The 13,953-nt window shown below is 35.9% G+C and overlaps 1 protein-coding gene across 3 annotated transcripts in view; it reads left to right on the top strand.

Moving 5' to 3' along the window:
• Positions 1–13,953, top strand: part of SLC44A1 (solute carrier family 44 member 1) — a 200,291-nt gene that overhangs the window by 114,996 nt on the left and 71,342 nt on the right. For all 3 annotated transcript variants that reach the window (XM_055271590.2, XM_055271589.2, XM_055271591.2), the window contains 7 exons: positions 1,008–1,177; positions 3,135–3,224; positions 5,985–6,124; positions 7,616–7,802; positions 9,340–9,505; positions 10,277–10,433; positions 11,145–11,228. In XM_055271590.2, the coding sequence (XP_055127565.1) occupies positions 1,008–1,177; positions 3,135–3,224; positions 5,985–6,124; positions 7,616–7,802; positions 9,340–9,505; positions 10,277–10,433; positions 11,145–11,228 (994 nt within the window). The remainder of the gene's footprint in view (positions 1–1,007; positions 1,178–3,134; positions 3,225–5,984; positions 6,125–7,615; positions 7,803–9,339; positions 9,506–10,276; positions 10,434–11,144; positions 11,229–13,953) is intronic.

Below are 13,953 nucleotides of genomic sequence, written 5' to 3'. Positions count from 1 at the left end.
ATATTCATAGTTCTTTGCTTAAAATCTCTCATTGTTTAGTGTATACTATCCTCTCAGAAGTTGAACCATGTTGTAACAAACCAGATTAATGTCAGTTTACACATAGCTCTAGTCTTTCACAAGTAAGTTTCAGTCCATATAAGCCTAATATAAATGACTAAGTAATTGGTTATTTTACATCTTTTTAGACGCAGATAATCTTAGATGAATAGTAACTGATAAAAAGAAAATAGTGATCTAGAATTCTGTGATCCTAACAAGTCCAGTATTTTTCACTTGTTAATTATTTTCTGTTCTCATGATTATGTGTAATCTTTTATGCAGAGATATCACATTAGATATACTTTTCCCCTTCTATTATTACATTATAAGCATTTCCATATATTAGTACTCATGGTTACTGTTTTAAATAGCTGCCTATTATGTACGCTGTTTGTTGTTGTCTCAGCATGACTTTGTTTATATGAGAGGTATTAAGCTTATGCTGTAAACACCTTTATTAATCTGAGATTTTGTATGCTGTTTTGTTAGAGGAAACATTCTATTAATGGTGGCACATTTCAATTAAAAGCATGTGCTTTTTATTTTTAAACCGCTTATGGCAAAAATTCATTTTCAGTTCAATAAAATATGTGTTTGTAAGCTTTGTCATCTGCCCCTTGACTGGTAGATGTGCAGGCTAAGGAGTTTTAAGTGTTTGGTTTTGCTTTGGGTAGTTGTGTGTGTGTATGTATGTGTGTGTGTGTGTTTCTTTTCAGAAGGGGAGGGTAATGTCTTCTGTTGGAACATGCACTCCACCCTCTTTGATAAGGCTTGTGGTAAGATTTGCATCACTACCCATGACAGTCATCCTCATAGCATTAAGCACACAGCTCTTAGCTCCCATAATGATGTGTGGAGGGTGGAGTGTATTGCAGCCATATTCACCTTTCATTTGTGTGTTCGATGTGGCATTTATATTAAGTAGGAGTAATTTTTTTTCTGATTTTTTTTTCTTGTGTCACCAGTGCACCTATTCCATTCTTCCATCGCTGTGCTCCTGTGAACATTTCCTGCTATGCCAAGTTTGCAGAGGCCCTGATCACCTTTGTCAGTGACAATAGTGTCTTACACAGGCTGATTAGTGGAGTAATGACCAGCAAAGAAATTATATTGGGACTTTGCTTGTTATCACTAGGTAATTGTTTTTCTCATTATTAGCTATTGCATAGTATTGCAGTAGAAGACTGTTTTGTCTTTTAGCCAAAATATGAGTACAACTGGGGATACTTGTAAAATGTTTAACTTCCCATAGCCAAAATCATTGTTTCAGATTATATATAGTTAAGAATATGTGCATATAAGTATGTATATATATATCTGAAACTCATTCCCTTCTTTTTTTCTTTCATTGGAGAAAACTGGTGTTTTCCCAAACATTGGTTACTAAGTCTATAGCTACTTTAATATGATAGCAGGAGGCTTCTTTTAATGAATCAACAACCCTCTGTTTTTAGTTATGATTCCTAAAAGGTATATTTACTTATACAGGAGGCGACATATTCTCTTATATATTCACATCTAAGAACATAGATTTCTGATAGATTACTTTTGAAGTATGTAATTTTTTTTTCATTGCTACAGTGCATAGTATCAGTGTATTGCTGGAAAAATTAGGAAATCTCCACCTATTAGTGACGAGTTTTCTAGTCAATAAATAGGTAATAAATCAAACAAAAATGTTATTTCAAGATTAAAACTCCCTATATTATTCTAGAACTATATGTACCTTATCAGAATGCACAGGCCTTCTTAGTTGGGAGAAGTAAACTATGGTAGGAACCAACAGCTATTTCATTATATAAGTAAACTTGGTATTTATGCCTGTTAACAATTATAGCCATTGAGAAGATACAAGCTGTATTTCCGTCTTTCTTGTCATTAGAGAGTATTTTCTTTTTGCTTAGGTAGTACTTGACTCAATTGAAATAATGCTGTCCATATGAAAATCTATTTCTGTGATATTTGAAAGGCTCCCATCTGTTTTTGGTTCCTGTACATTTGTTGCAAAAGTGAGTACCTTAATAATGTTACCTAGACACAAATCCCAACCATTTATTTGGCTTTGCAAGTGGCCCAAAGAAACTTAACTGTTAGTCTAGCTTTATAGCAAAATTATTTGGTTTTTGAAATAGTTAAAACTTTAGCCAAAAACTAAAAATCCAATTAAAAAATAGTGCCAATAATGTTAAGCCATCAGAATTCTATTTTTTATTAGAATGATTCTCTTTTGAGGCTTAAGAATGTAATATAAACTTAAAAAATCTTTGTTCATTTGTTTGTGGAATGGGCCTTTAGATAATTAAGAAATTTATAAATTATTATTTCAGAAATGTATTTCCCATGCAAGGGTTAAATCTTTCCTTTCTTCTTTAAGATTTTTACTCAGGATTATAGCACATCAGATTTAGCTTGGGGCAGGTAGAAGAATTGGCTGTATAACTCAAACAGCTTTGCTCCTTTTTGAGGAAGGTTTCCTCACCTGGGACCCCTGACCTCAGTTGAGAAATTAGACAGAGAAGTTCGGCCATAGTAGGCTTCAGGATGTTATTCCACAGGGTCAGACCATCCTTTGGAGTTCTAGAGGAGAAACAGCCAGAAAAGGATAAGATGCCATTTAGCTTCTTGACTGTCAGAGAAGTTAGTTGCTCCTGAAATACATAGACTACTCAATAAAGCGTAGCTCCTAATTTAACTGATCTCTGTCTATGTGTAGTAATTTTTCTTGTCACCAACATGACATGTCATTCTCTACACTTTGTGTGCTGGCATGTATGTTTGCATGTCTGATGTCTTCCCTGTGGTGAATCCACAACAGTCTTGTGCTGTTTTTGAGTCACCATGTGCATTTGCATGTATTTTTTTCTGTAGTTTATAAACCCACAGTTAGGTGACTTTGGTTTCTAGTGATGCTATTTAAGTGGTACAGGTAGCAAAGTCAAATACAACAGCAGCCAGTTTCCTTCCTTATCTAAATTGTGGTCAACAGCAACAGATTATTTCCCTGGGGAAAAAAGCAACCATTTAAAGGGTTTTTATTTATATTTACCTGAGTTTTCAAATAATATTCTATATGTTCTCTATCTTCCCTGCAGTTCTATCCATGATTTTGATGGTGATAATCAGGTATATATCAAGAGTACTTGTGTGGATCTTAACGATTCTGGTCATACTCGGTTCACTTGGTAAGCTATTTATTTCTTTGTTTTCTGCCTCAGCCTCTTAACTACTTTGGTAGGAAATAGAAATATAAAGAAGAAAATAAATTTTATTTTCACAAGCTATATCTTCAAGGAAGACTGTTAATTTTTGCCTTAAAATGTCTCATAATTATATTTGCCCCTCCCCTCATTTCATCACTGTTGGCATTTGAAGTTCAGACCTTTTTTCTATGCATATGTATATGAACATATATAGTTAAATTTTACCAGCTGAATATGAAACCTTTTAGTAATGGAATTTGTTCTCATTACATTTATAATCTTCACTGGTATGTTGGGTCTTACTGTTCTCATCTATTCTGTCTTTCTTGAAATTCATTCTTTCTTGTTTTCTCTCTTTCTACACGAACTATGTTTTCTTTGGTTATCTTCACCCTTGCTTTGATGGTATACGTTACATTTTCACTTCTAAGTTGTTTTCAGAGAATATTCTTTAGACTACTGTGATTATTGAAGTCAGAAATAAGATGATATATGTTGAGTTCTTCCCTGCCTCCCTTAAATTTAACATAAACTTTCCTTCCTTTCAGCCCCCTACTCTCTTCTGCTCCCTCCCACTTTTCACCCTTGTTAAATAGTCTGAGCTTTTGTACTCTGGTTATAATTAAAGTTTAAATATTACTTTCACCTGCTGTATCTTTTTAAAAATCTTGTTAATCTTTGCCTTAAAAACTTTTATAATTATATTTACATTTATGTTTTCCTGGACTAGTTTTAGTAGGAACTACTTGTCCTTCTTCCATAAAGTAGTACAGAACTGCTAGTAAGGAAAACTAAATCAGTTATTTGGAAATAAATTTGAAGAGGTCTTCCTGAATGTAAAGGAAAATTACCAAAAAAGTAAAATGGTAAGTTAGAAGATGATAGCAGAAGAATAAACAATGACCTTAGGAGAAAAAAACCAATGGAACAGAAACAATAATCAAATACAGAAATAAAAAATTTCAGAATTGAAAAAGATTCCCCCAAAAGATCATAGGCAAATTTAATTAAGATTCAGAATTAGACAAAACTTTAAAACTCTAGATATTAATGGTGTTGTGATGATTAAATTAGATCACATCTATAAAGGACTTAGCACAGTTGCTAACACAAATTTAAATGTTTAATAATAAATACTGTCTACCATGGCTATTGTGAACAGCTTCCTCCTTGACATCATTATTTCAATTTCATTCTATTTTTTTAACTTCAGCTTTTCTCCTATAATTCATTTCTGTACGTAGGAAACATTTTCTTCCATTTTCTGAATATATTAAACATTTTTCCAAACAATTTTCATGTACCTGCAAGATTTCAAAATGGAAACATTCCCCTTGCTCTAAAATGTTTTTCACCAATTTCTGGTAGTTGTGATTTGTTTCCTCCTCTTCAACAGATGGAAAATTTGTACTTGGTATTTGCCAACAAATAGGTAATGTAATTTGCCTTTGATCTCATTAACTCTTGAGTGCAGATGTTGATGTACGTTGACTTTACTTCAGTTTTTTATCTCCCAGACATTTATCATATCAGCCACACACACACATATCTCTACTCTGAATCATCCATTTTTTCACTGTGACCTACAAGGTCTTACAGTGCGGTCTGTTCCCTAGCTACCTCTCTGCCCACATCTCTACCACTTTCCGCATTGCTCATTGCAGTAGCCACAATGGTCTTCTTTCTCTCATACTAGGCATGGTTCTACCTCAGTCTCTTTGAACTTTGCCTGGAACCCTCTTTCCTTAGATAGTGTCATAGATTGCTCTCTGTCTTTAATTCCGTTGCTCAGATGTCATCTTACTAATACCAATGAGGCCTTGCTTACCCATCTTATATAAAATTGCAAAGCTTTCCCTACCCAAACACTCTATATCCTTCTTACCAGGAGATAGTTTTTTCTTTAGACTTAATATACTGTATTTTTCTTTGTTTTCTTATTTTTTTGTTTCCCTATTATTATATAAGTTCCATGAGCAGCAAGAGTAAGGAGTCGGCTTTGTTTACTGCTCTATCTCCAGCTAGAACAATAGGTGCTGTAGCATTCAAAATGTTTGCTGAATGGGTTGAATGTAGGTGTAAAAGTCAGCTCTCATATGTGGAGGTAGGTTTATCTCCCTCTTCAGTCTGGTTCTTTGAATCTCTCAACCAGTGTTGGAGATTTAAAAATGCTCATCCCTAGCACCTACCACTATCAGAGATTTCCTCTTTGTTCCTCCCTTTGGTGGGAACTGTTCTTTTGATTTGCCTTTATTCGTTGTACAAGTACTTAATCAACTGCATTACTGTGTCAGTGCAAGGCACAGAGGTATCTGTGATGAGTACAACAGAGAAGATCCTTTCCCTCTTCAAGCTTCATTGATGTTTTCTGTGATGCTTATTTCTTTCCTCCAGCCTCCTCAGCTTAAATGCTGAGGGTTTTTCTTTGTGATCAATTCCTGTCAGGGGTGTATGTTTCTACTGGCTCGCTCTTAGCTTCATAGTCAATAATAAATACATTTGAAGGAAGCTTATTTGATACACCGAAGGATTTATAAGTGCTTAATGTGGAGGATGATAATAGAGTAATGGACACTTTCTTTATGCTGGCAAAAAGTTATAGCTATGTACTTCCCAGCCAAATGGATTGTCACTGCATTAGTCCCATGATGATCTGTAGGAAGGGTCAAGAAAATTGAGAATTTATGTTACACATTTTCTTATGCTAATTATTGCATTAACAATTGGGTCTTTTGTCTCTAGGAGGCACAGGTGTACTATGGTGGCTGTATGCAAAGCAAAGAAGGTCTCCCAAAGAAACTGTTACTCCTGAGCAGCTTCAGATAGCTGAAGACAATCTTCGGGCCCTCCTCATTTATGCCATTTCAGCTACAGTGTTCACAGTGAGTTTAGGCTTTGGCGTGTCTTTCGGTTTTGTGTTTTTATTTGCAGGAGATCATTAATGGAGCAGAAACTCAAATCTAGCTTTTGCATTCCTAACCGTGATCTCCAGTAGATAATATCTCTGTTCCATAGTGTATGAAACACTGAAAAGTCTCTCGAAGGCTTCCCTCGTGGATGAGTGCTGTCTGATGAAACATTTTTCTACCCTGTCTGCTTTTTGAGAGAGGATTTTCACCTAGAATATTTACATTACCATTTGCTGACAAGAACATATTTCTTATTGTCATAAGATAATTACTTTTTAAAAATGATTCCCTTTACTCTAGAAAAGTATGTTAAAAAATATATCATTCCATTTACTTGTTCGCTAATTATCTTCCCATTTGTCTTTCAAACTTTTCATTTAACAATATGGCGTTATTTCACAAATATAGATGTGGTCAGGTACAGTGGCTTATGCCTATAATGCCAGCACTTTGGGAGACTGAAGTGGGAGGATCACTTGAGCCCATGAGTTCTAGACCAACCTGGGCAAGATAGTGAGACCCTGTCTCCACAAAAAATTAAAATCAGCTGAGCATGGTGGTGTGCACCTGTGGTCCCAGCTACTCAGGAGGTAGAGGTGGGAGGGTCACTTGAGCCATGATTGTGTCACTGCATTGCAGCCTGGGCAACTGAGTGAGACCTTGTCTCCAAAATATATATATGTGTATGTATGTGCGTGCGTGTGTGTGTGTGTGTGTGTGTGAGAGAGAGAGAGAGAGAGAGAGATTTGCTGCTTAGGTATTAAGCAATAAAATTACCAATTAACATGTGGTTAAATAATTTATATGTATATCTTTGGTTCATCATCGTCTTCTCTCTGAAAAAAGAAAAATCAGTCTACTTCTAAGAGCAATCCCAAGCTTTTTATTGAGCATCAGAAACAAAAAATAAAGCCACCATGAAACCATTGGTGCCAAAAGATATTTGTTAGTTATTGTTATACAGACATTACAACAAAATATGAATGAAATCTCATTTTAGGTACAATTTGCTGTGCCAGCTTCTGAAAATGGGACATGGGGGTGGGAGGAGGTAAAGGGTGACTCTGACACAGGTCCCACTTTTAAGGAGCTGTTGGTCTAATAAGGAAGATGCAAATAAAAACCTCGTTTTTGTGGTGTATCTGTTTAAGTAAATTAAGAGTCTCATCCTGACTGACTATATGTTTTGATTCATAATGAGTGGCAAAGGGACAAGGAAAAAAATTCTAGGATGTATTAATAAGTTGAGAAATCCTTTTATGTTTTGCATTAAAGAATACTTGGTAACCATAATATAAAATTGACAATAAATATTGCAAGAGAGATACTTACTGATAAAGTATTATTGAAATTCAAAGGATGCTACCTCCAGGTTTGGGGCTAAAGGGTTATGTTAAAAATTTCCACTATTTTCAGTTTCTGTTTTCACTACTTATAATAACTGAAACCATTCTCTCCATACAGGTGATCTTATTCCTGATAATGTTGGTTATGCGCAAACGTGTTGCTCTTACCATCGCCTTGTTCCACGTAGCTGGCAAGGTCTTCATTCACTTGCCACTGCTAGTCTTCCAACCCTTCTGGACTTTCTTTGCTCTTGTCTTGTTTTGGGTGTACTGGATCATGACACTTCTTTTTCTTGGCACTACTGGTAAGAAGATATGCTTCTTTCTCTTAGTGACAAACGTGATTTGCATTCCAGTGTTTTAGAACATCAGAGAGAGGTAATTCTTCAGACATTTGTTGATGAAGGTCCAATAGCCATCAGAACTTGTAGTGGTTATGGTTCTTTAACAACGTACTTCATATTCGTCTTTTTTTTTTTTTTTTTGAGACGGAATCTTGCTCTGTCACCCAGGCTGGAATGCAGTGGCGCTCTCTTGGCTCACTGCAAGCTCCACCTCCCGGGTTCAAGCGATTCTTCTGCCTCAGCCTCCTAAGTAGCTGGGACTACAGGCACATGCCACCATGTCCAGCTAATTTTTGTATTTTTAGTAGAGACAGGGTTCACCATATTGGCCAGGCTGGTCTCGAACTCCTGACCTCATGATCCGCCTGCCTCGGCCTCCCAAAGTGTTGGGATTACAGGCGTGAGCCACTGCACCTGGCCTTTTTTGAGGCAGTGTCTCTCTGTCACCCAAGCTGGAGTGCAGTGGTGTGATCTCAGCCCACTGCAACCTCAGCCTCCCAGGTTTAAGCTATTCTCCTGCCTCAGCCTCCCGGGCAGCTGGCACTACAGGTATGCACCACCATGCCTGGCTAATTTTTGTATCTTTAGTAGAGACAGGGTTTCTCCATGTTGCCCAGACCGCTCTCTAACTCCTGGCCTCATGTGATCCATCTGCCTTCGCCTCCCAAAGTGCTGGGATTACAGGCGTGAGCCAGCGTGCCCAGCCTATATTCATGATTTTTTAGAACATCCTAGCAATGTAAGACTAGATCAGGGAAGGCCTGAAATTGCATTCTAATTTTGAAATGATCATGAATTTGAAGTAAGTTCCGGTACTGACTCAGACATATAGATTCATTCTAAGATGAACCAATGAATGCAGTGTCACTCAGGAGTTACCTCAAATCCCAGGTATAGCCAAGGATCTACTTACTTCCTTGGGATTTTCTAGTTTGGAAATGATCTGGCCCTAGCTAGAGCTCCAAGTGATGATATAGTTCATAGTTAGACACTCAGACTTTCTTACAGCCATACTCAATATCAAAGGTTAAGCTTAAATGGAACTAATTGTAAAGAGTATCATAAGGATAGTAAACTTTTATGTCACTATGTAACTTATCTGTCCATTCAGCACACACACTTAGCAACTGAATATAATAATAATTTCTGTACTTTGCTAAGAAATCTATAATGATTGGATAAATAATAGGTCTTGAAAAAAACTGAAGTGTTTAAAAATTCATGCTTAAACTAAATAATTGATAATATAAGAAGAATTTTATTAAATAGAACAACTTTTAAAAGCTTTATATGATGGCTTTGAGGACATCAAAATGCATAATAGTACAATTCTTAGTTTCACAACTTTTCAAGTGATAGTTATTTTTGTCCCTTTATGAAATACCACACGGATCAGAAGGTTTGTGGCTTGAGGTAGGGCCCTATTGCCTTCTCTTTAACTGCTGTATTTCTGGATTTGTACTTTATGTGCTTCTTTCCTTCCTTGATATTTTCCTAGGCAGTCCTGTTCAGAATGAGCAAGGCTTTGTGGAGTTCAAAATTTCTGGGCCTCTGCAGTACATGTGGTGGTACCATGTGGTGGGCCTGATTTGGATCAGTGAATTTATTCTAGCGTGTCAGCAGATGACAGTGGCAGGAGCTGTGGTAACATACTATTTTACTAGGTGAGAATTTGTTGTTATTAGAAAACTCAAGTTCATCTAAGGGATGGTGTCCGCAGGCTGGAGGGGAAGGGAATCAGACTGGGGCTGGCAGGAGTTTCATTTCTTTAACAAAATAATTAGATATGAATACGACAGAGTGTTATATATAGTTGATAATTCTGGGAGGTGGTCAAATGAGAGATTGTTGTTTTATTCTTTATACTTTTCTGCAGTTGTCTCATAAAATTTATTGTGATGTCACAAATTGTATTTAGCAGAAGAATAAATCTTATAGTGGTGCCATCTGTACTTTTGCTTTATATAAAAGTCCATCAAAGGACAACAAGTCTTTTTAGTTTGTTTAGACTGGAACAAATGTGATTTCCCTTTGCTAACTTTAGAGCCAAATATGAAAGCTTTAGGCCTCATAATTTTCTATTATAATTAGATGCCAAGTCTAAATTGAACATGTTTTTAAATATTGTTTTCTGATTATATGATGAACCCCGTAAGTATTCACTAATAAAAGCTTTCAGAGCACAGTTTTATTTAACTTGAAGTATTAGAGCATCAGAACCCCATGAAACTACCATAGAGCAATGACATTAATTTTGTATAGCATGTCTGTAGCATTTGTAATAGTTATATATCACTTGGCCATTTTATCATAAAGCTAAAATAAGAATGATGAGCTGATTTTTTTTTTCACTGCATTGGACTCTAAACCATACCTGTGTTTCCATCCTGATCTAGGCTTTGTTTTAATTGTCTTTTTGGTCATTTTTTAAATAGGGATAAAAGGAATTTGCCATTTACACCTATTCTGGCATCAGTAAATCGCCTTATTCGTTACCACCTAGGTACGGTGGCAAAAGGATCTTTCATTATCACATTAGTCAAAATTCCGCGAATGATACTTATGTATATTCACAGTCAGCTCAAAGGAAAGGTAAGGGGAAAATGCATTTCTGTACTTTTTGTGGGCACATTCCAGACCTCAGTTCTGCATGTAGTAAAGCACCCAATAATGTTAAATACAAAGTTGTATTTTCTTCAAAGTCTTTACAAGGCAAAATCCAGCCCTTCTCCCTTGTCTCCCACTCATGCACTCCATATGCTCTGGCAAAATTCATCCAATCACTAGTAACTAAAAGTATCCTGTGCTGCTCTTCCTCTCTGTTGACTCACATACCTTCCTCCTTAGAACTTCTTCCCTATCCTTGACTGGGAATAACATGCATTTCAACATAGTTTAGCTCAAATTCTACCCCTTTGTAGAAACCTTTCCTGATTCCTCCCATCTCCCAAACAATGCTGTCTCTTTGTTCTCCACTCTCATAACACTTAGTATCTATACTATATTCTGATTCTAACCTTTTTTGTGTTTAGTATTTTTTTTCTCCTACTAGATTGTAAGTTCCTTGCAGGTGTTATAAACTTCACTGTATCTTATATGCAATAGAGACTAAATAAATATTGAATTGAACTTATTAAAAATAATTCAGTCATTATGTTTTAAGGAGGAAGTGGACAAGTATGGAGGCTTTGAAGCATAAATTGTAATTTTTAAATTTTTATTTATTTTTCTAATGTTTGAAGTCTTCTATATGACAGTTTGATTCTTTGGTTTTTTGATTATTTCCATTTTTCCCCCATGCAGGAAAATGCTTGTGCACGATGTGTGCTGAAATCTTGCATTTGTTGCCTTTGGTGTCTTGAAAAGTGCCTAAATTATTTAAATCAGGTAAAATATTTTAAAAATAAATCTAATATTTACTTTCAAAGATAGGTTCATTGTTTCTTCTCCAAGATAAAATAAACTTAATTGAAAAATGTTATGTTTTTCTTGTGGTATTGTACATTGTACCTTGATAAAGTATGTCTATTTCAATCATATTCTTATTTTTTAAATTAATGTATGTGCTTACCAAAGCTCATTATTATTTTAATTTTTTCCAACTTTTAGGCTTAGGGAGTACATGTACAGATTTGTTATATAGGTTATTATTTTTATTTTGATAAATAGATAAAACATCACTAGGGTTCGTCTTTCAGGAAGAACATTTATCTCTTATCCCTTAATTCACATTCCATCATTTTTTAAGTTTTCCCTAAGAATCTGACTACTGTGGCTATTATTACCCTTTCATTTTTGAAAATGTTGTTTGAAAACTTCAGTGTAAAGCTGTTGTGACACTATCCCTCTTTGCAACTAGCTACTATCATTTGAACTAGTGTGCTCTCTATGCTGATACTTTTTTTTTTTTTTTTTTGGCCCAACGGCTAAACACTATGATATTGGCCTGGGAAATATTATCAAAGGAAGTACTACTTATAAGGTTGAATGGAAGAATTGATATTTATAGGATAAAAGGGCTTAGGGGAATGGGTTAGTCCTCTATCTTTCTGTATCTGAGGATCTAGGAGTCTCTGTGGGGCACTCCTTCCTTCTTTATTTTTTTAAGTTACTTTTCCATTCCCTAAAAATCAATTCTAATGTATTAATGCCCTCAACTAATAGGCCAGAGATAAAATTGACTTTCTCACCATTTACCGCTAAGTGATTGAAGAGTAGCATTGCACTTTCTATTCACTCCAAGATAGTCACAAGTTGATAGTTCTATGCCCATGGTATTGAGCATGCTTGGACTTTCCTTTATTGGGTTCTATGGTTAATATGAGAAAGTAGGTATGATGTTTCATTAGCAAAATACATTCTTATAGGTCATAATATTCCCTATGGATATGCAAGTGTTTGGAAGCTCATTCTTAAAATAATTAGTAAGGCCATAACAACCTGAAAAATTGTGTTCTTTAAAATTGGTTTGAGGCCAAGTCATCTTTATCAGAAAGTTGATGGATACACTAAAGATGATCATAATTGCATTTTTATGCCCATCACTAAATAGCTTATCCTCGGAGAGATATGCTAAGCCCAGATCTCTAGTCTCAATCCTACTGCTGTCCCCCAGGCACCTTTTGCTTTTGCAGTTTTCCAGATGTGCCTGGAATGACTTCCAACACCTGCCTAGTTCCTACTGAATCTTAATGATTCTGCCGGAGCGTCACCTCCAAGAAGCCATCCCTCTTCACCCCAGCCCCTCTGCTGAGCTTCTAACATTAGGTCATACCTTAGTATTCAAATACTAACACTATATCAAATTATCTGTTAACTTTACCTTTAAACTTCTAGCTCCTTTAAAGTAAAGATCTTCTTGTTTCTTGGTCTCCTCAGAAGCTAGCACAGTGCCAAATATACAATAAGTGGTCTTTAAGTGTTTTCTGAATGAACCGTTAATTGTATTAGTGAATATTTAGACTCAAAAAGACTAACAAGGTGATATAAAACTATAAAAATCTTGAAAAGGAGATGTGCAGTTATACTGAAGAAAGAAAAACAAATCATATGATATCAAGATAGTCGATAAAAGGTTAAAAAAATCAAAGGTTTTCAGCATATCCCAAGCTAAATATTAGTCAGTGATTTAGTACCAACAACCTTGAGATGTTGGTCTTTTTTGTACAGGTTTTGTCCATTTTGGATCAGCATTTTGTAGGCATGATGTTTGAAGTTTTAAGTGGAACATTAAAATAGTAGTAAATCAAACATGTGAGGAAAGGCTTAGGGAGAGTTATTCTGAACTCATACTTTGTAGTTCTGTTTGGGAATACAAAGTGTTACAATGTGGGGACTGATCACCTGCAGTGCTTCATGTCTCCTGGGCTCATAGGAAATGCCACATTTGAAATGTGGTCAACACAACTCTATAAGGCTAGCATTATTTTCTCATCTGTTTCATAGATGAGAAAATTGAGACTGGCATCTGTGGCAGATCACGAGACCTAAAGGTGAAAGAAGTTTTCAAATCTTTTTGCCTCGCTCTTTCCAGTGTATCACACTGCTGCCATTATATCACACTCATATACATATAAATATATGCACATTTCTGAGTGGTGTAAACAAACAAAAATATGGTTTATTATAGAAAATATGCAGACATCTCAAATTTTAATGATTTCATTCTGTAAACTAAGACAATGATGTTTTTAAAGAAAATCTATTGAGGTCAGGCACGGTGGCTCACGCCTGTAATCCCAACAGTTTTGGAGGCCGAGGCAGGTGGATCATTTGAGGTCAGGAGTTCGAGACCATCCTGGCCAACATGGTGAAATCCCATCTCTACTAAAAATACAAAAATTAGCCAGGTGTGCTGGCTCGTGCCTGTAGTCCCAGCTACTCCAGAGGCTGAGGCAGGAGAATCGCTTGAACCTGGGAGGCGGAGGTTGTAGTGAGCCGAGGTTGAGCCATTGCATTCCAGGCTGGGCAACAGAGCGAGACTCTGTCAAGAAAAAAGAAAGAAAGAAAGCCTGTTGAAATTAAGATTTGCAACACACTTGTAATTTTTATGACCTTGAAAAAGTCTAAGAATTTAGAACAAAATTAGATAAAGCCTACAGTATGGGTTTGA

This window comes from Symphalangus syndactylus, chromosome 3 (assembly GCF_028878055.3).
Source record: "Symphalangus syndactylus isolate Jambi chromosome 3, NHGRI_mSymSyn1-v2.1_pri, whole genome shotgun sequence".
Taxonomy (NCBI): Eukaryota; Metazoa; Chordata; class Mammalia; order Primates; family Hylobatidae; genus Symphalangus; species Symphalangus syndactylus.
The sequence above is the reverse complement of the archived record's forward strand: the minus strand, read 5'-3'. Positions and strand labels throughout refer to the sequence as shown.